The 27741-nt window shown below is 53.4% G+C and overlaps 1 protein-coding gene across 1 annotated transcript; it reads right to left on the bottom strand.

The window, feature by feature from the left end:
• Positions 1 to 27741, bottom strand: PPP1R16A (protein phosphatase 1 regulatory subunit 16A). Its single transcript, XM_084216447.1, has 12 exons — positions 27597 to 27741; positions 19503 to 20023; positions 15352 to 15422; positions 13044 to 13189; positions 9205 to 9308; positions 8985 to 9116; positions 8223 to 8320; positions 6610 to 6735; positions 6438 to 6513; positions 6236 to 6365; positions 5021 to 5264; positions 1 to 1259 (listed from the first exon to the last, which is right to left on the bottom strand). Exons 2-12 carry the CDS (start codon positions 19771 to 19773, stop codon positions 825 to 827), a joined length of 1833 nt encoding a protein of 610 aa, XP_084072573.1. The 5' UTR covers positions 19774 to 20023; positions 27597 to 27741; the 3' UTR covers positions 1 to 824.

Below are 27741 nucleotides of genomic sequence, written 5' to 3'. Positions count from 1 at the left end.
CACTTTGGGGACATCCCTCCGCCCATCCCCCACCCCAAAATTTTGGGGTGATCCCAAAAAAACCCCAAAAACCCCAAAAAACCCCAAAAAATTCACGACACCAAAACGCTTCAAATTCCGAATTTTTTTCTCTTTGTCGCCTTTTTTGGGGACAAAAGTGACAATTTGGGGACAAAAGTGACACTTTGGGGACATCCCCCCGCCCATCCCTCACCCCAAAATTTTGGGGTGACCCCAAAAAAAACCCCAAAAAACCCAAAAAAAACCCAAAAATTTACGACACTAAAACGCTTCAAATTCCGAATTTTTTTCTCTTTGTCGCCTTTTTTGGGGACAAAAGTGACAATTTGGGGACAAAAGTGACATCGAGGTGACATCCCCCAGTCCATCCCCCACCCCAAAATTTTGGGGTGATCCCAAAAAAACCCCCAAAAAACCCCAAAAAACCCAAAAAAACCCCAAAAATTCCCGACACCGAAACGCTTCAAATTTTGGGGGTTTTTTTTCTTTGTCGCCTTTTTTGGGGACAAAAGTGACAATTTGGGGACAAAAGTGACACTTTGGGGACAAAAGTGACACCTTGGGGACATCCCCCCGCACATCCCCCACCCCAAAATTTTGGGGTGACCCCAAAAAAACCCCAAAAAACCCCAAAAAATTCACGACACCGAAACGCTTCAAATTCCGATTTTTTTTTTCTTTGTCGCCTTTTTTGGGGACAAAAGTGACAATTTGGGGACAAAAGTGACACTTTGGGGACATCCCCCCGCCCCAAAATTTTGGGGTGACCCCAAAAAAACCCCAAAAAACCGCAAAATTTGGGGTCACATGACCCGGCAGCAGCGCTGTTTGTGGGCGGGGCCTTCCTCGGGTGGCGCCGCCAGGCGGAGCCGGGGCGGGTCCGGGATGTCCCCAAATGTGTCCCCAATGTCCCCAAATGTGTCCCCGATGTCCCCAAGGGTGTCCCCGATGTCCCCAAGGTGCCCAGGGGTGTCCCCAGGGGTGTCCCCGGGGTTTTTGGGGTTTTTTTTGGGGTCGTTTCTGGGGTTTTTGGCGGCGCGGTGGCGTTTGAGGTCGGCCAAGGTGTGGGGGTGGCTTTTGTCACCCGAGGGACAGCGAGGGGACAAGGTTGGGGACAAGGTTGGGGACAAGGTTGGGGACAGCCCTGGGGACAGCCCTGGGGACAGCCCTGGGGACAGCCCTGGGGACAGGGCGGAGCCGTTGGGGTGAGGGTCCGAGGTGGGGGCGGGGCACGGGTCCTGAGGGGACAAGAAAAAGAGGGGGAGGTGACATTGGGGACATTGGGGACATTGGGGGGATTGGGGACATTGGGGACATTGGGGGGACATTGGGGACATTGGGGACATTGGGGACATTGGGGACAATGGGGACACTCAGGGGGATTGGGGACATTGGGGACATCGGGGGACATTGGGGACAATGGGGAGATTGGGGACATTGGGGGGATTGGGGACAGTGGGGACAGTGGGGACACTCAGGGGGATTGGGGACATTGGGGACATTGGGGACATTGGGGACATTGGGGACAATGGGGGAATTGGGGACATTGGGGACATTGGGGACACTGGGGACATTGGGGACACTCAGGGGGATTGGGGACATTGGGGACATTGGGGACATTGGGGACATTGGGGACACTGGGGACATTGGGGACATTGGGGACACTCAGGGGGATTGGGGACATTGGGGGTGATGGGGACATTGGGGACATTGGGGACACTCAGGGACATTGGGGACATTGGGGACAATGGGGACAGTGGGGACAATGGGGACATCGGGGGACAATGGGGACAGTGGGGACATCGGGGGACATTGGGGACTTTGGGGACATTGGGGACATTGGGGACATTGGGGACACTCAGAGGGATTGGGGACAGTGAGGACAATGGGGACAGTGGGGGGACATTGGGGACATTGGGGACATTGGGGGGATTGGGGACAATGGGGGGATTGGGGACATTGGGGACAATGGGGACAGTGGGGACATTGGGGACATTGGGGGGATTGGGGACATTGGGGACAGTGGGGACACTGGGGGGACATTGGGGACATTGGGGGGATTGGGGACATTGGGGACATTGGGCATTGGGGACATTGGGGACAGTGGGGACACTGGGGGGACATTGGGGACATTGGGGGGATTGGGGACATTGGGGACATTGGGGACATTGGGGACATCGGGGGACATTGGGGGCATTGGGGACAATGGGGACATTTGGGGACATTGAGGGGACATTGGGGACATTGGGGACAATGGGGACACTGGGGACATTTGGGGACATTGGTGTCACCGCTGTCCCCTCCTGGTGTCACCATGAGCGTGAGTGCCCTCCCGGCCGTTGTCACCCCGTGATGTCCCCAAGGTCCTCAACACCCCAATGTCCCCAATGTCCCCTCAATGTCCCCAAGGTCCCCAATCCCCCCCGATGTCCCCAAGGTCCTCAAGCCCTCAATGTCCCCCAATGTCCCCAAGGTCCCTCACCCCCAATGTCCCCCCACATTGTCCCCAATGTCCCCAAGGCTGCCGTAACACCCCCCGATGTCCCCAAGGTCCCCAAGGCCCAACAATGTCCCCAAGGCAGCCAACCCCCCATGATGTCCCCAGTGTCCCCAAGGTCCTCAAGCCCCCAAGGTCCCCAGTGTCCCGAAGTGTCCCCAAGGTCCCTCACCCACATTGTCCCCAATATCCCCAAGGTCCCCAACCCCCCGATGTCCCCAAACACCCACGATGTCCCCAAGGTTTCCCTGATGTCCCCAATGTCCCCAAGGTTCTCAAGCCCCCAGTGTCCCCAATGTCCCTCACCCCCGATGTCCCCCCACACTGTCCCCAATGTCCCCAATGTCCCCAACCCCCCACCATGTCCCCAAGGTTTCCCCAGTGTCCCCAAGGTCCCACGATGTCACCAAAGTCCCCAAGGCTCCCAACCCCCCATGATGTCCCCAAGGTCCCACGATGTCCCCAAGGTCTCCATGACCCAACCTCCAATGTCCCACATTGTCCCCAAGGTCCCACGATGTCCTCAAGGTCCACAACCCCCCAATGTCCCCCCGATGTCCCCAGTGTCCCTCACACCAATGTCCCCCCCAATGTCCCTCCCTGTCCCCAGTGTCCCTCACACTGATGTCCCCCCCCTACCTTGTCCCCAATGTCCAGCACCCCTGGTGTCCCCTCACATTGTCCCCATTGTCCCCATTGTCCCCAAGGTCCCCCAATGTCCCCAAGGTCCCCCAATGTCCCCAAGGTCCCACACCCCTGGTGTCCCCTCACATTGTCCCCAATGTCCCCAAGGTCCCCCAATGTCCCCAAGGTCCCACACCCCTGGTGTCCCCTCACATTGTCCCCAATGTCCCCAAGGTCCCTCACCCCCTGATGTCCCCAATGTCCCTCACCCTCAACGTCCCTTCTGATGTCCCTGATGTCCCCTCAGATGTCCCCAGTGTCCCTGGTGTCCCTCACCCCCACAATGTCCCCAAGGTCCCTCACCCCTGATGTCCCCTCCGATGTCCCCAGTGTCCCCAATGTCCCCAATATCCCCAATGTCCCCAATGTCACCAATGTCTCCAATGTCCCCCCATTGTCCCCAATGTCCCCAATGTCCCCAATGTCCCCCCAATGTCCCCAATGTCCCCGGTGTCCCCAATGTCCCCAGTGTCCCCGATGTCCCTCACCCCCCATGTCCCCGATGTCCCTGCTGCCCCGATGTCCCCAATGTCCCCAGTGTCCCCAATGTCCTCAATGTCCCTCATCCCTGAGGTGTCTCCAATGTCCTTGATGTCCTCAACGCCCTCAATGTCCCCAACCCCCCAATGTCCCCAGTGTCCCCAGTGTCCCCGATGTCCCCAATGTCCCTGAGTGTCCCCAACGCCCTCAATGTCCCCAACCCCCCAATGTCCCCAGTGTCCCCAGTGTCCCTGATGTCCCCAATGTCCCCGATGTCCCTCACCCCAATGTCCTCAGCATCCCTCAACCCTGAGGTGTCTCCAATGTCCCTGATGTCCCCAATGTCCCCAATGTCCCCAGTGTCCCCAATGTCCCAAATCCCCAATGTCCCCACTGTCCCTGCTGGCCCCAGTGTCCCCAATCCCCCAACATCCCCAATGTTCCAAATGTCCCCAAATGTCCCAATCCCCAAATGTCCCCAATGTCCCCAGTGTCTCCCCAAGGTTCCCGACGTCCCCAATCCCCCAATGTCCCCGTTCCCCACTGTCCCCAATGTCCCCAATGTCCCCAGTGCCTCAATGTCCCCAATGTCCCCAATCCCCCCAATGTCCCCAATGTCCCCAATGCCCTCAATGTCCCCAATCCCTCACTGTCCCCACTGTCCCCACTGCCCCCACTGTCCCCAATGTCCCACTGTCCCCAGTGTCCCCAATGCCCACTGTCCCCACTGTCTCCAATCCCCCACTGTCCCCACTGTCCCCCCTGTCCCCAATGTCCCCAATGTCCCCAATCCCCCACTGTCCCCACTGTCCCCACTGTCCCCAGTCCCCCACTGTCCCCAATCCCCCAATGTCCCCACTGTCCCCACTGTCCCCAATCCCCCCGATGTCCCCAATGTCCCCACTGTCCCCCCAATCCCCACTGTCCCCAATATCCCCAGTGTCCCCAATATCCCCAATGTCCCCAATGCCCACTGTCCCCACTGTCCCCACTGTCCCCACTGTCCCCGCTGTCCCCGCTGTCCCCGCTGTCCCCAATGCCCACTGTCCCCAATATCCCCACTGTCCCCAATGTCCCCAATCCCCCCAATCTCCCACTGTCCCCACTGTCCCCTCTGTCCCCAATGTCCCCAATCCCCCACTGTCCCCATTGTCCCCACTGTCCCCACTGTCCCCACTCCCCCCACTGTCCCCACTGTCCCCACTGTCCCCAATGTCCCACTGTCCCCACTGTCCCCACTGTCCCCACTCCCCCCACTGTCCCCTCTGTCCCCAATGTCCCCAATCCCCCACTGTCCCCACTGTCCCCAATGTCCCCACTGTCCCCGCTGTCCCTCACCCCAGCTCCGCCGCGGTGTCCGGCTGCTGGCAGCGGTGGCGGCGCCTCGTCGGTGACGGTGACAGCCGTGCCCTCGGTGACATCGGTGACATCGGTGACATCGGTGACATCGGTGGCGGTGGCGGTGTCCCCGTCGTCATTGTCCTCGCTGTCCCCACGGTGTCCCCAGACGATGGCCTCGCGCTGCAGCTCCCGGCGGTAGCGGCTGGAGCGCTCCGACAGGCTGGCACGGCGCACCACCTTCCTGGAACGGGATATTGGGGGATTTGTGGGGGATTTGTGGGGTTTTTATGGGGTTTGTATGGGGTTTGTGGGGTTTGTATGGGGTTTTTATGGGATTTGTATGGGGTTTTATGGGGTTTGTATGGGGTTTGTGGAGTTTGGGGATTTTAGGGGTCAATATGGCCATGGGCACCCTCACCCAGTGACCCCAGTGATCCCAGTGTCACCCCAGTGCCACCCTCACCCTCCCAGTGTCCCCAGTGCCACCCTGCCTGTCCCAGTGCCACCCTGCCTGTCCCAGTGCCACCCTGACCCTGTCAGTGACCCCAGTGTCACCCCAGTGTCACCCTGACCCTGTCAGTGACCCCAGTGCCACCCAGTGCCACCCTGACCCTGTCAGTGTCCCCAGTGCCACCCTGCCTGTCCCAGTGCCACCCTGCCTGTCCCAGTGCCACCCTGACCCTGTCAGTGACCCCAGTGTCACCCCAGTGTCACCCTGACCCTCCCAGTGACCCCAAAGCCACCCAGTGTCACCCTGACCCTCCCAATGACCAAAATGTCACCCCAGTGCCACCCTGACCCTCAGTGACCTCAGTGTCACCCCAGTGTCACCCTGACCCTCTCAGTGTCACCCCAGTGTCACCCTGACCCTCCCAGTGCCACCGTGACCCTCCCAGTGACTCCAGTGTCACCCTGGTGCTACCCTGACCCTCCCAGTGTCACCCTGCCTGTCCCAGTGTCACCCTGCCTGTCCCAGTGTCACCCCAATGCCACCCCAGTGTCACCCAGCTGTCCCCAAGGCCACCCAGCTGTCCCCAAGCCGTGCTCACCCCCGGCTGCCAGCGCTGGACGTTCTCCTCTGCAGCGGCGCCCGCTGCCTCTCCTGCGCCCTCAGCACCGCCTGTCCCAGTGCCACCCAGTGACCCCCCCACTGTCACCCAGTGCCACCCAGCTGTCCCCAGTGTCCCCAGGTGTCCCCAAGGCCACGCTCACCCCCGGCTGCCAGCACTGGACGTTCTCCTCTGCAGCGGCGCCCGCTGCCTCTCCTGCGCCCTCAGCACCGCCGCCCGCTTCTGCTTCAGCTCCAGCAGCTTGGCCCGCACCTCCTCGTCCCCACACACATCTGAGGCGACACCCCTGTCACCAAAGTGCCACCGTGGTGCCACAAAGTGCCACCAAAGTGCCACCAACCCACCCAGGGGAGTCTCATCCAGCAGCGACTTGGCGCCCAGGTCGGCGCCGTGAGCCACCAGCAGCTCCGCCAGCTGCACCTGGAGAAGGGAGGGCAAAAATGGTCGGAAAAAGGAGGAAAATGGTGAAATTCAGGTCGGGGGGGATGTCCCCAAGGTGGGGGGTTGGTGACACACCTGTCCCCAGCAGGCGGCCGCGTGCAGGGGCTGCCAGCCGTCGGCGTCGCGGGCGTCGTGGCGGGCGCGGTGCCGCAGCAGCAGCTCGGCCGCGGCCAGGAAACCGTGGGCGGCGGCCACGTGGAGCTGGGGGTGGGGACAGGGAGGGGACAGGGAGGGGACAGGGAGGTGGCAGTGAGGTGACACCCCAGTGGCACCAAGGTGGCACCCCAGTGGCACCAACTTGGCACCCCAGTGGCAGCGAGGTGGCAGCGAGGTGGCAGCGAGGGGGCACATGGAGCTGAGGGGACAGGGAGGGGACAGGGGGCGACACGGGGGGGACAGGGTGGGGACAGGGGGGTGGCAGCTTAGTGACACCCCAGTGGCACCAAGGTGGCAGCGAGGTGGCAGCGAGGTGGCAGCGAGGGGACAGGGGGTGACAGGGGGGGACGGGTGGGGACAGGGGTGGTGGCAGGGAGGTGGCAGCTCAGCGACACCCCAGTGGCACCAAGGTGGCACCCCAGTGGCAGCGAGGGGGCAGCGAGGGGGCACATGGAGCTGGGGGACAGGGACAGGGGACGGGGGTGACACGGGGGTGGCAGGGGGGTGGCAGGGGGGTGGCAGGGGGGTGGCAGCTCAGTGACACCCCGGTGGCACCAAGGTGGCACCCCAGTGGCAGCAAAGGGGCAGCGAGGGGGCAGCGAGGGGACACGTGCAGCTGAGGGGACAGTGTGGGGACGGGGGGGGGACACGGAGGGGACAGGGTGGGGACAGGGTGGGGATGGGGGGGACAGGAGGGGACAGGGGGTGACAGGGGTGGTGGCAGCTCAGTGACACCCCGGTGGCACCAAGGTGGCACCCCAGTGGCAGCGAGGTGGCAGCGAGGGGGCACATGGAGCTGAGGGGACAGGGAGGGGACACGGGGGGGACAGGGTGGGGACAGGGTGGGGACAGGGTGGGGACAGGGGGGTGGCAGCGGGGGAAGGGGAGGGGTTGGGGTGGATGGGGTTTGGTGTCACCCTGATCCCCTCCCAGTGTCACCCCCAGTGTCACCCCAGTGATCCCCTGTGTCACCTGACCCTCCCAGTGTCACCATGACCCCCAGTGTCACCCTGATCCCCTCCCAGTGACCCCCAGTGCCACCCTGACTCTCCCAGTGCCACCCCAATCCCCTCTCAGTGTCCCCCAGTGCCACCCTGCCCTCACCCCCTCGCTGTCCCCACCCACCAGGGTGTCCCCTCGCTGTCACCCACCAGGGTGGTATTGTCCCCTGGTTGTCCCCACCCATCAGGGTGGCCCCTTCCTGTCCCCACCCACCAAGGTGTCCCCTCGCTGTCCCCACCCCGCTGTCCCCACGCACCAGGGTGTCCCCTCGCTGTCACCCACCAGGGTGTCCTGGTGCTGTCCCCACCCCGCTGTCCCCTCGCTGTCACCCACCAGGGTGGCCCGGTCCTGTCCCCTCGGCCCGTCCAGCCCGGTCCCGTCCCGGACCATCTCCCGGATCTCCCGGATCATGGCGCGGTGCTGTCCCCTCCCTGTCCCGCTGCTGTCCCGGTGCTGTCCCCTGGCTGTCCCGCTGCTGTCCCCTGGCTGTCCCCTCGTTGTCCCCTGGCTGTCCCCTCGGTGTCACCCACCAGGGTGGCCCGCTCCTGTCCCCGTGGCCCGTCCAGCCCGCTCCCATCCCGGACCATCTCCCGGATCTCCCGGATCATGTCCTGCTGCTGTCCCCTCCCTGTCCCGGTGCTGTCCCCTCCCTGTCCCGCTGCTGTCCCCTGGCTGTCCCCTGGCTGTCCCCTGGCTGTCCCCTGGCTGTCCCCTCACTGTCCCCTCGCTGTCCCCTCGGTGTCACCCACCAGGGTGGCCCGCTCCTGTCCCCGTGGCCCGTCCAGCCCGGTCCCATCCCGGACCATCTCCCGGATCTCCCGGATCATGTCCCGGTGCTGTCCCCTGGCTGTCCCGGTGCTGTCCCCTCCCTGTCCCGCTGCTGTCCCCGTGCTGTCCCCTCCCTGTCCCCTCGGTGTCACCCACCAGGGTGGCCCGCTCCTGTCCCCGTGGCCCGTCCAGCCCGCTCCCATCCCGGACCATCTCCCGGATCTCCCGGATCATGGCGCGGTGCTGTCCCCGTGCTGTCCCGCTGCTGTCCCGGTGCTGTCCCCTGGCTGTCCCGCTGCTGTCCCCTCCCTGTCCCCTCGTTGTCCCCTCCCTGTCCCCTCCCTGTCACCCACCAGGGTGGCCCGGTCCTGTCCCCGTGGCCCGTCCAGCCCGGTCCCGTCCCGGACCATCTCCCGGATCTCCCGGATCATGGCGCGGTGCTGTCCCCTCCCTGTCCCGCTGCTGTCCCGCTGCTGTCCCCTGGCTGTCCCCTCGTTGTCCCCTCGGTGTCCCCTCCCTGTCACCCACCAGGGTGGCCCGCTCCTGTCCCCGTGGCCCGTCCAGCCCGCTCCCATCCCGGACCATCTCCCGGATCTCCCGGATCATGGCGCGCTCCGGTCCCGCCCGCGCCTCCTCGATTCTCTCCTGCGTGATCCCTGCGGGGACAGGGGAGGTGACACCGGGCGGTGACAAAGCGACACCGGGCCACCCCCGCCACCCCCCCTGGTGGCGTTTAACCCTCGCCTTGCCGCGCCATGGCGCTCTCCAGGCAGTCCAGGGTGGCCTCGTCCTCGCACAGGTCGTAGGGCATGTTCCCGTCCGAGTTCAGTGCCAGCAGGTCCGCGCCGCTGCGGGGACAGTGACAGTCGTGGTGTCACCTGGGTGTCACCTGGGTGTCACCAGGGTGTCCCCAGGGTGTCCCCAGGGTGTTCCCGGGGTGTTCCCGGGGTGTCACCGCGCAGGTCCGCGCCGCTGCGGGGACAGTGACAGTCGTGGTGTCACCAGGGTGTCACCAGGGTGTCCCCAGGGTGTCCCCAGGGTGCCATCAGAGTGTCACCAAAGTGTCACCAAGGTGATACCAGGGTGTTCCCGGGGTGTTCCCGGGGTGTTCCCGGGGTGTCACCGCGCAGGTCCGCGCTGCTGCGGGGACAGTGACAGTCGTGGTGTCACCTGGGTGTCACCAGGGTGTCACCAGGGTGTCATCAGAGTGTCACCAAAGTGTCATCAAGGTGTCACTACGGTGTCACCAAGGTATCCCCAGGGTGTCCCCGAGGTGTCACCAGGGTGTCCCCATTGTCCGCACCGCTGCAGGGACAGCGACAGCCGCGGTGTCACTAAGGTGTCACCAGGGTGTCCCCAGGGTGTCCCCAGAGTGTCACCAGGGTGTCACCAGGGTGTCACTAAGGTGTCACCAAGGTGTCCCCAAGGTGTCACCGAGGTGTCCCCAGGGTGTCCCTGTGCAGGTCCGCGCCGCTGCGGGGACAGTGACAGCAAGGTGTCACCTGGGTGTCACCAGGGTGTCACTAGGGTGTCATTAAAGTGTCACCAGGGTGTCCCCAAGGTGTCACCAAGGTGTCCCCAGGGTGTCACCAAGGTGTGCCCAGGGTGTCCCCATTGTCCGCCCTGCTGCGGGGACAGTGACAGCCCCGGTGTCCCCAGGGTGTCCCCAAGGTGTCCCCAAGGTGTCCCCAGGGTGTCACCTGGGTGTCACCAGGGTGTCCCTAAGGTGTCACCAAGGTGTCCCCAGGGTGTCCCCAGGGTGTCCCCAAGGTGTCACCAGGGTGTCCCTAAGGTGTCACCAAGGTGTCCCCAGGGTGTCCCCAGGGTGTCCCAAGGGTGTCACCACAGTTTCACCAAGGTGTCACCAAGGTGTCCCCAAGGTGTCCCCAGGGTGTCACCAGGGTGCTCCCGGGGTGTCCCCAGGGTGTCCCCAAGGTGTCCCCAGGGTGTCCCCAGGGTGTCACCAGGGTGTCACCAGGGTGTCACCAAGGTGTCACCAGGGTGTCCCCAAGGTGTCACCAGGGTGTCCCCGCGCAGGTCCGCGCCGCTGCGGGGACAGTGACAGTCGTGGTGTCACCTGGGTGTCACCAGGGTGTCACCAGGGTGTTCCCAGGGTGTCACCAAGGTGTCACTGAGGTGTCACCAATGTGTCACCAGGGTGTCCCCAGGGTGTCCCCAAGGTGTCCCCAGGGTGTGACCAAGGTGTCCCCAGGGTGTCACCAGGGTATCCCTGAGGTGTCCCCAGGATACCCCCAGGGTGTCACCAAGCTGTCCCCGTGGTGTTCCCAAGCTGTCCCCAAGCTGTCCCCAAGGTGTCCCCACAGTGTCCCCTCGCTGTCCCCCCTTGCTGTCCCCACTGTCCCCCCTCGCTGTCCCCTTGCTGTCCCCCTGGGGTGTCCCCAGTGTCCCCCCCAGTGTCCCCAGTGTCCCCCCGGGGTACCTGTGGACCAGCAGCTGCACGATGTCCCGGTGGCCGCGCTGTCCCCAATGTCCCCAGTGTCCCCAATGTCCCCCCTTGCTGTCCCCACTGTCCCCAATGTCCCCTTGCTGTCCCCAAGGGGTACCTGTGCACCAGCAGCTGCACGATGTCCCGGTGCCCGCAGGTGGCCGCAGTGACCCCAGTGTCCCCAATGTCCCCCCAGGATGTCCCCGGGCTGTCCCCAATGTCCCCCCTTGCTGTCCCCAGTGTCCCCAGTGTCCCCAATGTCCCCCCTTGCTGTCCCCAGTGTCCCCAATGTCCCCAATGTCCCCAGGGTGGTACCTGTGGACGAGCAGCTGCACGTTGTCCCGGTGCCCGCAGGTGGCCGCGCTGTCCCCGGGCTGTCCCCGGGGTGTCCCCGGGCTGTCCCCGGGGTGTCCCTGGGGTGTCCCCCCGTGCTGTCCCCAATGTCCCCAATGTCCCCTGGGCTGTCCCCAATGTCCCCACTGTCCCCAAGGGGTACCTGTGGACGAGCAGCTGCACGATGTCCCGGTGCCCGCAGGTGGCCGTGCTGTCCCCGGGCTGTCCCCGGGCTGTCCCCGGGCTGTCCCTGGGGTGTCCCCCCGTGCTGTCCCCAATGTCCCCACTGTCCCCAATGTCCCCAGTGTCCCCAAGGGGTACCTGTGTACAAGCAGCTGCACGATGTCCCGGTGCCCGCAGGTGGCCGCGCTGTCCCCGGGCTGTCCCCTTGCTGTCCCCACTCTGTCCCCGTGCTGTCCCCACTGTCCCCAGTGTCCCCAATGTCCCCCTGGGGTGTCCCCACTGTCCCCCCCACTGTCCCCAATGTCCCCAAGGGGTACCTGTGTACGAGCAGCTGCACGTTGTCCCGGTGCCCGCAGGTGGCCGCGCTGTCCCCGGGCTGTCCCCGCGCTGTCCCCGGGGTGTCCCTGGGCTGTCCCCCCGTGCTGTCCCCAATGTCCCCCCTGGCTGTCCCCTTGCTGTCCCCACTGTCCCCTCGCTGTCCCCAGTGTCCCCAAGGGGTACCTGTGTACGGGCAGCTGCACGATGTCCCGGTGCCCGCAGGTGGCCGCGCTGTCCCCGGGATGTCCCTGGGCTGTCCCCTTGCTGTCCCCACTCTGTCCCCACGCTGTCCCTGGGCTGTCCCCTTGCTGTCCCCACTCTGTCCCCATGCTGTCCCCCCTGGCTGTCCCCTTGCTGTCCCCACTGTCCCCTTGCTGTCCCCCCCATGCTGTCCCCAGTGTCCCCAATGTCCCCAAGGGGTACCTGTGGACGAGCAGCTGCACGAAGTCCCGGTGCCCGCAGGTGGCCGCGCTGTCCCCACGCTGTCCCTGAGGTGTCTCCCCAGTGTCCCCCCTGGCTGTCCCCAGTGTCCCCCCTGGCTGTCCCCAGTGTCCCCAGTGTCCCCACTGTCCCCACTGTCCCCTTGCTGTCCCCAAGGGGTACCTGTGGACGAGCAGCTGCACGATGTCCCGGTGCCCGCAGGTGGCCGCGCTGTCCCCTTGCTGTCCCCTTGCTGTCCCCGGGCTGTCCCCGAGCTGTCCCTGGGGTGTCCCCCCGTGCTGTCCCCAGTGTCCCCAATGTCCCCAATGTCCCCTTGCTGTCCCCAAGGGGTACCTGTGTACCAGCAGCTGCACGATGTCCCGGTGCCCGCAGGTGGCCGCGCTGTCCCCATTGTCCCCCCGCACTATCCCCGGGCTGTCCCGGCGCTGTCCCCAATGTCCCCCCGGGGTGTCCCCAATGTCCCCTGGGCTGTCCCCTCGCTGTCCCCAGTGTCCCCAGGGTGGTACCTGTGTACGAGCAGCTGCACGATGTCCCGGTGCCTGCAGGTGGCCGCGCTGTCCCCTTGCTGTCCCCATTGTCCCCCCGCGCTGTCCCCGGGCTGTCCCGGCGCTGTCCCCAGTGTCCCCCCGGGGTGTCCCCAATGTCCCCTGGGCTGTCCCCACTGTCCCCTCACTGTCCCCAGGGTGGTACCTGTGGACGAGCAGCTGCACGATGTCCCGGTGCCCGCAGGTGGCCGCGCTGTCCTCATTGTCCCCCCGCGCTGTCCCCGGGCTGTCCCGGCGCTGTCCCCAGTGTCCCCCCGGGGTGTCCCCAATGTCCCCTGGGCTGTCCCCAATGTCCCCTTGCTGTCCCCAAGGGGTACCTGTGGACGAGCAGCTGCACGATGTCCCGGTGCCCGCAGGTGGCCGCGGCGTGCAGCGGCGTCCAGAGCTCGGCGTCCCGCGCGTCGACCGCGGCGCCCGCGGCCAGGAGGAGCCGGACCAGCGGCAGGGAATCGTCGATGCAGCTCTGGAATGGTGGGAATGACGGGAATGGGAATGGTGGGATTGGGAATGATGGGAATGGTGGGAATGTTGGGAATCATGGGATTGGGAATGGGATTGGGATGGGATTAGGATGGGATTGGGATGGGATTGGGATGGGATTTCATGGTCCAGCAGCAGCCAGACCAGCGGCAGGGAATCGTCGATGCAGCTCTGGGAATTGGGAATGGGAATGGTGGGAATAATGGGAATCACGGGAATCATGGGAATCATGGGAATGGGAATGGTGGGAATGATGGGATTGGGATGGGATTGGGAATGGGATTGGGATGGGATTTCATGGTCCAGCAGCAGCCGGACCAGCGGCAGGGAATCGTCGATGCAGCTCTGGGAAGGGTGGGAATGATGGGAATGGGAATAATGGGAATAATGGGATTGGGAATGATGGGAATGGTGGGATTGATGGGATTGATGGGATTGATAGGATTGGGAATGGTGGGAATGATGTGATTGGGAATAATGGGATTTCATAGTCCAGCAGGAGCTGGACCAGAGGAAGGGAATCGTCGATGCAGCTGTGGGAATGGGATCGGGAATGGGAATGGAATGGGAGTAGGATTGGGAATATTGGGAATGGTGGGAATGGGAATGGGATTGGGAATGGTGGGATTGGGAATGGGATTGGGAATGGGAATGGGAATGGTGGGATTGGGAATGGGAATGGGAATGGTGGGATTGGAATGGGAATGGGATTGGGATTGGGATTGGGAATGGGAATGGGAATGGGATTGGGAATGGGATTGGGAATGGGATTGGGAATGGGATTGGGAATGGGATTGGGAATGGGATTGGGAATGGGATTGGGAATGGGATTGGGAATGGTGGGATTGGGAATGGTGGGAATGGGATTGGGATGGATGTGGAAAACGGGATACTGGGATTGGGAATGGGATTGGGAATGGTGGGATTGGGAATGGTGGGATTGGGAATGGGAATGGGATTGGGAATGGAAAACGGGATACTGGGATTGGGGATGGGAGGGAGGGGAGGGGGAGGGGAGGGAAGGGTCGGGAGCCGGGATGGAAAAGAGCCGGGGACAGCGGGATAGGGAAGGATTTGGGAACACCGGGACACCGGAAAAGGGCTCAGGATCAGCGGGATCTGGGATGGGAAGGGCCTGGAGTGGGGATCACCGGGATTTGGGATCAGAGGGGCCTGGATTTGGGATCACCAGGATTTGGGATCACTGGGATTTGGAATGGGAAGGGCCTGGATTTGGGATCACCAGGATCTCGGACCATAAATTAATGGGATGGGAAGGGCCTGGATTTGGGATGGCTGGGATCTGGGATTTGGGATCACCGGGATTTGGGATGGATGGATGGAGCTGGGATGGGAAGGGCCTGGATTTGGGATCACCGGGATTTGGGATCACGGGGATCTGGGATTTGGGATCGCAGGGATCTCGGCTTTGGGATCACTGGGATCTGGGATGGATGGATGGATGGAGCTGGGATGGGATGGGAAGGGCCTGGATTTGGGATGGCTGGGATCTGGGATTTGGGATCACCGGGATTTGGGATCACGGGGATCTGGGATCAATGGATGGAGCTGGGATGGGAAGGGCCTGGATTTGGGATCATGGGGATTTGGGATTTGGGATGGCTGGGATCTGGGATTTGGGATCACAGGGATTTGGGATCGATGGATGGAACTGGGATGGGAAGGGCCTGGATTTGGGATCAGCGGGATTTGGGATCACAGGGATTTGGGATGGATGGATGGAGCTGGGATGGGAAGGGCCCGGATTTGGGATCACCGGGATTTGGGATTTGGGATCATGGGGATCTGGGATCGATGAATGGAGCTGGAATGGGAAGGGCCTGGATTTGGGATCACAGGGATTTGGGATCACAGGGATCTGGGATTTGGGATTTGGGATGGATGGAGCTGGGATGGAAAATCCCCAAATCCGGGGAATCAGAGTCAGTTCCCGGGACGGGAAGGACCCGGATGCTCCGGGATCCCGGGAAGGACCCGGCTCCGGAGCTGCGGGGTGGGGAATAATCCCGGGAATTCTCCCGGGAATTCTCCTGGGAATCCTCCCGGGAATTCTCCTGGGAATTCTCCTGGGAATTCTCCCGGGAATTCTCCCAGGAATTCTGCCGGGAATTCCGCCGGGAATACCTGGTGCAGCGCCGTCAGCCCGTCCTCGTTGCACAGGTCGGGGCTGATCCCGCTCTCCAGGAACTGCCGCACTGCGGAGGAACCGGAATGCCGGGAATGCCGGGAATGCCGGGAATGCCGGGAAGGCCGGGGGCCATGGAGGATCCCAGGGGCAATTCCAAGGATCCCCATGGCAATTCCAAGGATCACAAGGGGAATTCCAAGGATCCCCATGGCAATTCCAAGGAATCCGATGGAACCATCAAGGATCCCAATGGAACCAACAAGAATCCCAACGGTGCTTCAAAGAATCCCAAAGGCAATTCCAAGGATCCCAAGGGCAATTCCAAGGATCCCAAATGCAATTCCAAGGATTCCAAAGGCAATTCCAAGGATCCCAAGAGGAATTCCAAGGATCCCTATGGCAATTCCAAAAATTCCAATGGCAATTCCAAGAATCCTAGTGCAACCACCAAGGATTCCAAGGGCAATTCCAAGGATCCCAAAGACATTCCCAAGGATCCCAAAGGAACCACGACCATCCCAAAGATTCTTCCAAGAATTCCAAAGGCAATTCCAAGGATCCCAAAGGCAATTCCAAGGAATCCAATGGAACCACCAAGGATTCCAATGGATTCCAAGGGCAATTCCAAGGATCCTAATGGCAATTCCAAGGATCCCCATGGCAATTCCAAGGAATCCAAAGGCAATTCCAAGGAATCCAAAGGAACCACCAAGGATCCCAAGGGCAATTCCAAGGATCCCAAGGGCAATTCCAAGGATCCCAAAGGCCATTCCAAGGATCCCAAGAGGAATTCCAAGGAATCCAATGGAGCAACCAAGGATTCCAGTGGAAACTTGGAGCATCCCAAAGGCAATTCCAAGGATCCCCATGGCAATCCCAAGGATCCCAAGGGCAGTTCCAAGGAATCCAATGGAACCAACAAGAATTCCAATGAAACCATGACCATCCCAAAGACTCTTCCAAGGATCCCAAGGGACAATCCAAGGATCCCAAGGGTTCTCCCAAGGATTCCATTGGAACCCTGGAGCATCCCAAGGGCAATTCCAAGGATCCCAGTGCAACCACCAAGGATCCCAAGGGCAATTCCAAGGATCCCAAAGACATTCCCAAGGATCCCAAAGGAACCACAACCATCCCAAAGACTCTTCCAAGAATTCCAAAGGCAATTCCAAGGATCCCAAGGGCAATTCCAAGGAATCCAATGGAACGACCAAGGATTCCAATGGATTCCAAGGGCAATTCCAAGGATCCCAAGGGCAATTCCAAGGATCCCAAAGGCAATTCCAAGGATCCCAAAGGCAATTCCAAGGATTCCAAAGGCCATTCCAAGGATCCCAAGAGCCATTCCAAGGAATCCAGTGCAGCCACCAAGGATTCCAGTGGAACCTTGGGGCATCTCAATGGCAATTCCAAGGATCCCAAGGGGCATTCCAAGGAATCCAATGGCAATTCCAAGAATCACAGTGGCAATTCCAAGGATCCCAGGGGCTCTCCCAAGAATTCCAAAGGCAATTCCAAGGATCCCAGGGGCAATTCCAAGGATCCCAATGGAACCAACAAGAATCCCAACAGTGCTTCAAAGAATCCTAAAGGCAATTCCAAGGATCCCAAGGGCAATTCCAAGGATCCCAAGAGTAATTCCAAGGATCCCAAGGGCCATTCCAAGAATCCCAAGGGCAATTCCGAGGAATCCAAAGGAACCACCAAGGATTCCAGTGGAACCCTGGAGCATCCCAAGGACAATTCCAAGAATTCCAAAGGCAATTCCAAGGATCCCAATGGCAATTCCAAGGATCCCAAGGGCCATTCCAAGGATCCCAAGAGGAATTCCAAGGATCCCAAGGGCTCTCCCAAGAATTCCAAAGGCAATTCCAAGGATCCCAAGGGCAATTCCAAGAATCCCAAGGGCAATTCCAAGGATCCTGAGGGCAATTCCAAGAATCCCAATGGAACCAGGACCATCCCAACGACTCTTCCAAGGATTCCAAAGGCAATTCCAAGGATTCCAAGGGCAATTCCAAGGATTCCAATGGAGCCACCAAGGATTCCAGTGGAACCCTGGAGCATCCCAAAGGCAATTCCAAGGATCCCAAGGGCAATTCCAAGGATCCCAAGAGGAATTCCAAGGATCCCAAGGGCAATTCCAGGGATCCCAAGGGCAGTTCCAAGGAATCCAATGGAACCAACAAGAATCCCAATGGAACCACGACAATCCCAAAGACTCTTCCAAGTATCCCGAGGGCAATTCCAAGGATCCCAAGGGCAATTCCAAGAATTCCAATGCCAATTCCAAGGATCCCAAGAGCAATTCCAAGGAATCCAATGGAACCACCAAATGTCCCAAAGACATTCCCAAGGATCCCAAAGAAACCATGACCATCCCAAAGACTCTTCCAAGGATCCCAAAGGCAATTCCAAGGATCCCAGGGGCTCTCCCAAGGATCCCAATGGAAGCACGACCATCCCAACAACTCTTCCAAGGATTCCAATGGAAATTCCAAGGAATCCAATGGAACCACCAAGGATTCCAGTGGAACCTTGGAGCATCCCAAGGACAATTCCAAGGATTCCAAGGGCAATTCCAAGGATCCCAGGGGCTCTCCCAAGAATTCCAAAGGCAATTCCAAGAATTCCAATGGCAATTCCAAGGATCCCAACGGCAATTCCAAGGAATCCAATGGAACCACCAAGAATTCCATTGGAGCATCCCAAGGGCAATTCCAAGGATCCAAAGAGAAATTCCAAGAATTCCAATGGCAATTCCAAGGATCCCAAGAGGAATTCCAAGAATTCCAATCCCAATTCCAAGAATTCCAATGCCAATTCCAAGGATCCCCAAGACATTCCCAAGGATCCCAAGAGCTCTTCGAAGAATTCCAAGGGCAATTCCAAGGATCCCAAAGACATTCCCAAGGATCCCAAAGACATTCCCAAGGATCCCAAAGACATTCCCAAGGATCCCAAATGCAATTCCAAGGATCCCAATGGCAATTCCAAGGATCCCAAAGGCAATTCCAAGAATTCCAAAGACTCTTCCAAGGATCTCAAGGGCAATTCCAAGGATCCCAAGGGCAATTCCAAGAATCCTAATGCCAATTCCAAGAATCCTAATGCCAATTCCAAGAATTCGAAAGACTCTTCCAAGGATCTCAAGGGCCATTCCAAGGATCCCAAGGCCAATTCCAAGGATCCCAAAGGCCATTCCAAGAATCCCAAGGGCAATTCCAAGGAATCCAGTGGAACCACCAAGGATCCCAAAGACATTCCCAAGGATCCCAACGGAACCACGACCGTCCCAAAGACTCTTCCAAGAATTCCAATGGCCATTCCAAGGATCCCAAAGGCAATTCCAAGGAATCCAATGGATCGTCTGACCATCCCAAAGATTCTTCCAAGGATTCCAATGGAACCACCAAGGATCCCAAGGGCAATTCCAAGAATTCCAAAGGCAATTCCAAGGATCCCAAGGGCAATCCCAAGGATCCCAAGGGCAATTCCAAGGATCCCAAGGGCAATTCCAAGGATCCCAAGGGCAATTCCAAGAATTCCAAAGGCCATTCCAAGGAATCCAAAGGAACCACCAAGGATCCCAATGGAACCACGACCATCCCAATGGCAATTCCAAGGATCCCAAGGGCCATTCCAAGGATCCCAATGGCAATTCCAAGGATTCCAGTGGAACCCTGGAGCATCCCAAGGGCAATTCCAAGAATTCCAAAGGCCATTCCAAGGATCCCAATGGCAATTCCAAGAATTCCAATGGCAATTCCAAGGATCCCAAGGGCAATTCCAAGGATCCCAAGGGCAATTCCAAGGAATCCAATGGCAATTCCAAGGAATCCAAAGGAACCACCAAGAATTCCATTGGAGCATCTCAATGCCAATTCCAAGGATTCCAAAGGCAATTCCAAGAATTCCAACGGCAATTCCAAGGATCCCAATCCCAATTCCAAGAATTCCAAGGGCAATTCCAAGGATCCCAATGCGAATTCCAAGAATTCCAAAGACATTCCCAAGGATCCCAACAGAACCACAACCATCCCAAGCACTCTTCCCACAACCCCCCCTCCCCCATCCCATTCCCAAACCCTCCATCCCACCCTCGGAACATTCCAGAATTCCCAAATTTTCCCCATCACCCACCCACCTTCCTCGACGTCCTGCCGCCCCGCCGCTTCCAGCAGCCGCACTCCCGCCGGGAACGTCACCCTCCTCTTCCTCCTCCTCTCCTCCTCTTCTTCTCCAGGAATTTTGGGAATTTTGGGAATTTTGGGAATTTTGGGAATGATTTCCTTCTGGAACTGGGCCCATTTCTTCAGCTGCTGGGCCCGGCGTTTCCGGGCGTGCCGGAGCCGCTCCGGCGTTCCCAGCCGGGAAAGCGCCGGCATCTCGGCCAGCAGCTCCCGGTGCTCCGCCATTCCCGGCAAAAAATTCCCAAAAAATCCAAAAAACCGGGAATGACGGCGGGGAGGTGCACCAGCATCACCCCCCAAAGGGGTGGGGTCGGGTTTTGTTGGGATTTGGGGGAATTTTGGGAAGCATCCTCCGAAAAATTTGGTTGGCGGTGTTGTTTATTTTTGGGTGGATCCTAAAAAATTCCTGGAATTTTCCTGGATTATCCCGATTTTTCCAGCTGGTGGAGCATCCAAAAATTCCGTGGGATGGAGCCTAAAGAGGGAGGGAATAAAAAAAAATTAAGGGAATGAAGGAGGGGAAGGAATTCCAACCCACGGGGAGGATCCGGCTCGCCCGGTTTTTCCGGTTTTTTTTTATCTAAGCCGGGATTGACCTGGAATCCAAAAGGAATTCCCAAAAAAAAAAAGAAAAAAGAGGAAAAAAAAGTGGAATTTTGGGGGTTTTTTGGGGCTGGGATTGGCCTGGAATCCCAAAGGAATTCCTAAAAAAAAATTTGGAATTTTACACTTTTTTTGGGTTGAGAATCCCACAGGAATTCCTAAAAAAAATTTGGAATTTTTTGGCTTTTTTTTTGGCTTTTCCTAAATTGGGATTGACCTCAAATCCAACCAAAATTCCAAAAAAAAATTGGAATTTTTTGGCTTTTTTTGGGATTTCCTAAATTGGGATTGACCTCAAATCCAACCAGAATTCCTAAAAAAAATTGGAATTTTTAAAATTTTTTGGGGCTGGGATTGGTCTGGAATTCCAAAAAAATTCCCCAAAAAAATTGGAATTTTTTGGCTTTTTTTGGATTTTCCTAAATTGGGATTGACCTCAAATCCAACCACAATTCCTAAAAAAAATTGGAATTTTAAAAATTTTTGGGGACTGGGTTTGACCTTGAATCCCAAAAAAATTCCCAAAAAAAATTTGGAATTTTAAAATTTTTTGGGGTTGGGAATCCAAAAGGAATTCCTAAAAAAAATTGGAATTTTTTGGCTTTTTTTGGCTTTTCCTAAATTGGGATTGACCTCAAATCCAACCAGAATTCCTAAAAAAAATTGGAATTTTTAAATTTTTTTAAATTTGGTTTTCCTAAGTTGGGATTGACTTTGAATCCCAAAAAAATTCCTAAAAAAAATCTGGAATTTTTTGGCTTTTTTTGGGATTTCCTAAATTGGGATTGACCTCAAATCCAACCAGAATTCCTAAAAAAAATTGGAATTTTTTGGCATTTTTTTGGGGTTGAGATTGACCTCAAATCTCAGAGGAATTAACCCAAAAAAATCTGGAATTTTAAATTATTTTTGGGGTTGGGAATCCAAAAGGAATTCCCCAAAAAATTGGAATTTTTTGGCTTTTTTTTGGTGTTCCTAAATTGGGATTGACCTCAAATCCAACCAGAATTCCTAAAAAAAAATTGGAATTTTTGGGGTTTCTTGGGGCTGGGATTGACCTGGAATTAAAAAGGAATTCCTAAAAAAAAATTTGGAATTTTAAAATTTTTTGGGGTTGGGATTGACCTGGAATCCAAAAGGAATTCCCAAAAAAAAAAAAAGAAAAAAGAGGAAAAAAAAATTGGAATTTTTGGGGTTTTTTGGGGTTGGGATTGGTCTGGAATCCAAAAGGAATTCCCAAAAAAAATTTGGAATTTTAAAAATTTTTTGGGTTGGGAATCCAAAAGGAATTCCTAAAAAAAATTGGAATTTTTGGCTTTTTTTGGGCTTTTCCTAAATTGGGATTGACCTCAAATCCAACCAGAATTCCTAAAAAAAAATTGGAATTTTTAAATTATTTTAATTTGGTTTTCCTAAGTTGGGATTGACTTTGAATCCCCAAAAAAATTCCTAAAAAAAATTTGGAATTTTTAAATTTTTTTGGGGCTGGGATTGGTCTGGAATCCCAAAGGAATTCCTAAAAAAAATTGGAATTTTTTGGCTTTTTTTGGGATTTCCTAAATTGGGATTGACCTCAAATCCAACCAGAATTCCTAAAAAAAATTGGAATTTTTAAATTTTTTAAATTTGGTTTTTCTAAGTTGGGATTGACTTTGAATCCCCAAAAAAATTCCTTAAAAAAATTTGGAATTTTAAAATTTTTTGGGGTTGGGATTGACTTTGAATCCCAAAAGAATTCCTAAAAAAAATTGGAATTTTTTGGCTTTTTTTGGCTTTTCCTAAATTGGGATTGACCTCAAATCCAACCAGAATTCCTAAAAAAAATTGGAATTTTTTGGCTTTTTTTTTGGGATTTCCTAAATTGGGATTGACCTCAAATCCCACAGGAATTCCTAAAAAAAAAATTGGAATTTTAAAATTTTTTGGGGCTGGGATTGACCTGGAATCCAAAAGGAATTCCCAAAAAAAAAAAAGAAAAAAGAGAAAAAAAATTGGAATTTTTGGGGTTTTTTGGGCTAGGATTGGTCTGGAATCTCAAAGGAATTCCCAAAAAAATTTGGAATTTTAGGTTTTTTTTGGGTTGAGAATCCCACAGAAATTCCTAAAAAAATTGGAATTTTTTGGCTTTTCCTAAATTGGGATTGACCTCAAATCCAACCAGAATTCCTAAAAAAAAATTGGAATTTTTAAATATTTTTGGGGCTGGGATTGGTCTGGAATCTCAGAGGAATTCCTAAAAAAAAAATTGGAATTTTAAAATTTTTTGGGGTTGGGATTGGTCTAGAATTAAAAAGGAATTCCTAAAAAAATTTGGAATTTTTTGGCTTTTTTTGGGATTTCCTAAATTGGGATTGACCTCAAATCCCAACCAGAATTCCTAAAAAAAAATTGGAATTTTTTGGCATTTTTTGGGACTGGGATTGGTCTGGAATTAAAAAGGAATTCCTAAAAAAAATTGGAATTTTTAAATTTTTTTAATTTGGTTTTTCTAAGTTGGGATTGACTTTGAATCCCAAAAAAATTCCTAAAAAAAATTGGAATTTTTTGGCTTTTTTTTGGGATTTCCTAAATTGGGATTGACCTCAAATCCAACCAGAATTCCTAAAAAAAAATTGGAATTTTTAAATTTTTTTAAATTTGGTTTTCCTAAGTTGGGATTGACTTTGAATCCCAAAAAAATTCCTAAAAAAATTTGGAATTTTTTGGCTTTTTTTTGGCTTTTCCTAAATTGGGATTGACCTCAAATCCAACCAGAATTCCTAAAAAAAAATTGGAATTTTTAAATTTTTTTAGTTTGGTTTTCCTAAGTTGGGATTGACTTTGAATCCCAAAAAAATTCCTAAAAAAATTTGGAATTTTTAAATTTTTTTGGGTTGGGATTGGGCTGGAATCCCAAAAAAAATTCCTAAAAAAAATTTGGAATTTTTAAAATTTTTTGGGGTTGGGATTGGGCTGGAATTCCCAAAAAAATTCCCAAAAAAAAATTGGAATTTTTTGGCTTTTTTTGGCTTTTCCTAAATTGGGATTGACCTCAAATCCAACCAGAATTCCTAAAAAAAAAATTGGAATTTTTTTGCTTTTTTTTTGGGATTTCCTAAATTGGGATTGACCTCAAATCCAACCAGAATTCCTAAAAAAAAATTGGAATTTTAAAATTTTTTTTAGTTTGGTTTTCCTAAGTTGGGATTGACTTTGAATCCTAAAAAAATTCCTAAAAAAAATTTGGAATTTTTAAATTTTTTGGGGCTGGGATTGACCTGGAATCCAAAAAAATTCCTAAAAAAAATTGGAATTTTTTGGATTTTTTTGGCTTTTACTAAATTGGGATTGACCTCAAATCCAACCAGAATTCCTAAGAAAAATTGGAATTTTTTGCTTTTTTTAGTTTGGTTTTCCTAAGTTGGGATTGACTTTGAATCCCAAAAAAATTCCTAAAAAAAATTTGGAATTTTAAAATTTTTTGGGGTTGGGATTGGGCTGGAATTCCAAAAAAATTCCTAAAAAAAATTTGAATTTTTTGGCTTTTTTTGGGATTTCCTAAATTGGGATTGACCTCAAATCCCAAAAAAATTCCTAAAAAAAAAATTTGGAATTTTAAAATATTTTGGGGTTGGGGTTGGTCTGGAATTAAAAAGGAATTCCTAAAAAAAAATTTGGAATTTTAAAATTTTTGGGGGGCTGGGATTGACCTGGAATCCAAAAGGAATTCCCAAAAAAAAAAGAAAAAAAAAAAAAAATTGGAATTTTTGGGGTTTTTTAGGGGTTGGGATTGGTCTGGAATCCAAAAGGAATTCCTAAAAAAAATTTGGAATTTTTAAAATTTTTTGGGGTTGGGAATTCAAAAGGAATTCCTAAAAAAAATTGGAATTTTTTGGGCTTTTTTTGGTGTTCCTAAACTGGGTTTGACCTCAAATCCAACCAGAATTCCTAAAAAAAATTGGAATTTTAAAAGGTTTTAAAGCTGGGATTGACCTGGAATTAAAAAGGAATTCCTAAAAAAAAATTTGGAATTTTAAATTTTTTTGGGGGCTGGGATTGACCTGGAATCCAAAAGGAATTCCCAAAAAAAAAAAAGAAAAAAGAGAAAAAAAATTGGAATTTTGGGAGTTTTTTGGGGTTGGGGTTGGTCTGGAATCCCAAAGGAATTCCTAAAAAAAAATTGGAATTTTTAAAATTTTTTGGGTTGGGAATCCCAAAGGAATTCCCAAAAAAAATTGGAATTTTTTGGCTTTTTTTGGCTTTTCCTAAATTGGGATTGACCTCAAATCCAACCAGAATTCCTAAAAAAAATTGGAATTTTTTGGCTTTTTTTTTGGGATTTCCTAAATTGGGATTGACCTCAAATCCAACCAGAATTCCTAAAAAAAAAATTGGAATTTTAAATTTTTTTGGGGGCTGGGATTGACCTGGAATCCAAAAGGAATTCCCAAAAAACAAAAAGAAAAAAGAGAAAAAAAAATTGGAATTTTTTGGCATTTTTTTGGGACTGGGATTGACCTTGAATCCAAAAGGAATTCCCAAAAAAAATTTGGAATTTTTAAAATTTTTTGGGTTGGGAATCCAAAAGGAATTCCCAAAAAAAATTGGAATTTTTTGGCTTTTTTTGGGATTTCCTAAATTGGGATTGACCTCAAATCCAACCAGAATTCCTAAAAAAAAATTGGAATTTTTAAAATTTTTTGGGGGCTGGGATTGACCTGGAATCCAAAAGGAATTCCCAAAAAAAAAAAGAAAAAAGAGAAAAAAAAATTGGAATTTTTGGGGTTTTTTGGGGTTGGGATTGACCTGGAATCCCAAAAAAATTCCCCCCAAAAAATTGGAATTTTTTGGCTTTTTTGGGATTTTCCTAAATTGGGATTGACCTCAAATCCAACCAGAATTCCTAAAAAAAATTGGAATTTTAAAATTATTTTAATTTGGTTTTCTTAAGTTGGGATTGACTTTGAATCCCAAAAAAATTCCTAAAAAAATTTGGAATTTTTAAATTTTTTTTGGGTTGGGATTGACCTCAAATCCAACCAGAATTCCTAAAAAAAAAATTGGAATTTTTAAATTATTTTAATTTGGTTTTCCTAAGTTGGGATTGACTTTGAATCCCAAAAAAATTCCCAAAAAAAATTTGGAATTTTAAAATTTTTTGGGGCTGGGATTGACCTGGAATCCCAAAAAAATTCCTAAAAAAAATTGGAATTTTTTGGCTTTTTTTCCCTTTCCTAAATTGGGATTGACCTCAAATCCAACCAGAATTCCTAAAAAAAATTGGAATTTTTAAATTTTTTAAATTTGGTTTTCCTAAGTTGGGATTGACTTTGAATCCCAAAAAAATTCCTAAAAAAAAAATGGAATTTTTTTGCTTTTTTTGGGTTTTTCTGAGCACCAAAATTCCACAAAAAAACCCCAAAATTCAACAAAAAACCCAAAAATTTCCCCCAAAAAGCCCCAAAATTCCTCAAAAAATCCCCAAAACAGCCCCAAAATTCCACAAAATTCCCTGAAATTCCTCAAAAAAGCCCCAAATTTCCTCAAACAGCCCAAAATTCCCTTAAAAATTCCCCAAAAAGCCCCAAAATTCCAAAAACAGCCCCAAAATTCAACAAAAAAAGCCCAAATTCTACAAAAATGCCCCAAAACAGCCCCAAAATTCCACAAAAAATCCCAAAATTCCCCCCAAAAAGTCCCAAAATTAAAAAAAAATCCCAAAATTCCCCCTAAAAGCCCCAAAATTCCCAAAATTCCCCCAAAAGTTGCAAAATTCCTAAAAACAGCCCCAAAAAAACCCCAAAATTCCCAGAAAAATCCCCCAAACAGCCCCAAAATTCCCTAAAAAGTCCCAAAATTCCCAAAAAAAACCCCAAAAAAACCCAAAATAGCCCCAAAATTCCCCCCCAAAAGCCCCAAAATTCCAAAAAAATCCCCAAAACAGCCCCAAAATTCCAGAAAAATTCCCTGAAATTCCTCAAAAAAGCTCCAAAATTCCTCAAACAGCCCAAAATTCTCTGGAAAATTCCCCAAAAAAGCCCCAAAAAGCCCCAAAATCCCCCCAAAAGCCCCAAAATTCCCTAAAAACCCCAAAATTTTCCCCCCAAAGCCCCAAAATCCCTCAAAGCAGCTCCAAAAATTCCGTAAAAAGCCCCAAAATTCCCCCGAAAAAGCCCCAAAATTCCCCAAAAAAGTCCCAAAATTCCCAAAAAAGTCCCAAAATTCCCCAAAAAAGCCCCAGAATTCCAAAAAAACCCCCAAAATTCCACAAAAAAATTTCCCAAAATGCCCCAAAATTCCCCCAGAAATCCCAAAATTCCCCAAATAGTCCCAAAATTCCCCAAATAGTCCCAAAATTCCCCCCCAAAAATCCCCCAAAAAGTCCCAAAATTCCCTAAAAAGCCCCAAAATCCCCCCCAAAAGTCTCAAAATTCCCAAAAAAAGCCCCAAAATTCCTCAAAAAGCCCCAAAATAGCCCCAAAATTCCAGAAAAATTCCCTGAAATTCCTCAAAACAGCCCAAAATTCCCTAAAAAATTCCTCAAAAAGCCCCAAAATTCAAAAAAAAGCCCCAAAATTCCCCCAAAAAATCCCAAAATTCCCCCAAAAAATCCCAAAATTCCTCAAAAAGTCCCAAAATTCCTCGAAGCAGCTCCAAAATGCCACCCCCGATGTCCCCAAGGCCACCCTCGATGTCCCCAAGGTCCCCTCCAGGTCCTCACCTTGTCCCCAAGGTCCCTCCTGAGGGCACCTCGATGTCCCCAAGGCCCTGAATTGTCCCCAAGGTCCCCCCAAGGGGACCCTGATGTCCCCAAGGCCACCCCCAATGTCCCCAAGGCCACCCCAATGTCCCCAAGGTCCCCCCAAGTCCCTGAACTTGTCCCCAAGGCCACCCTCGATGTCCCCAAGGTCCCCTCAAGGGGATCCTGATGTCCCCAAGGCCACTCCAAATGTCCCCAAGGCCACTCCAAATGTCCCCAAGGCCACTCCCGATGTCCCCAAGGCCACTCCCCATGTCCCCAAGGCCACCCCAAGGTCCCCAAAGTCCCTCCAAGTCCCTGAACTTGTCACCAAGGCCACCCTCAATGTCCCCAAGGTCCCCCCAATGTCCCCAAGGTCCCTCCAAGTTCCTGAACTTGTCCCCAAGGCCACTCCTGATGTCCCCAAGGTCCCCTCCATGTCCCCAAAGTACCCCCAAGTCCCTGAACTTGACCCCAAGGCCACTCTCAATGTCCCCAAGATCCCCCCAAGGTCCTCACCTTGTCCCCAAGGTCCCTCCTGAGGGATCCTCGATGTCCCCAAGGCCACCCCCGATGTCCCCAAAGTCACCTCAAGTCCCTGAACTTGTCCCCAAGGCCACTCCCGATGTCCCCAAGGCCACCCCCGGTGTCCCCAAGGTCCCCTCAAGGTGACCCCGGTGTCCCCAAGACCCCATCCATGTCCCCAAGGTCCCCTCCAGGTCCTCACCTTGTCCCCAAGGTCCCTCCTGAGGGGACTCCGGTGTCCCCAAGGCCACCCCAAGACCTTGAACTTGTCCCCAAGGTCCCCCCTATAGGACCCTGATGTCCCCAAGGCCACCCCCAATGTCCCCAAGGCCACCCTCAATGTCCCC

The sequence above is a fragment of the Fringilla coelebs genome, assembly GCF_963513975.1.
Source record: "Fringilla coelebs genome assembly, chromosome: 1".
NCBI classification, from domain to species: domain Eukaryota; kingdom Metazoa; phylum Chordata; class Aves; order Passeriformes; family Fringillidae; genus Fringilla; species Fringilla coelebs.
Note: the sequence above shows the minus strand (reverse complement) of the source record. Positions and strands in the feature narration are given on the sequence as shown.

What these genes read in the sequence shown, in the direction of transcription:
- PPP1R16A (XM_084216447.1), bottom strand. Translation starts at nt 19,773, where the DNA reads ATGGCGGAGCACCGGGAGCTGCTGGCCGAGATGCCGGCGCTTTCCCGG. An exon ending in GGAGCGGGCCACCCTGGTGG is followed by an intron (nt 8,321 to 8,984) that starts GTGACAGGGAGG and finishes GCACCGGGACAG; the next exon opens with GGAGGGGACAGCAGCAGGAC. An exon ending in CGGCCGCCTGCTGGGGACAG is followed by an intron (nt 6,514 to 6,609) that starts GTGTGTCACCAA and finishes TCCCTTCTCCAG; the next exon opens with GTGCAGCTGGCGGAGCTGCT.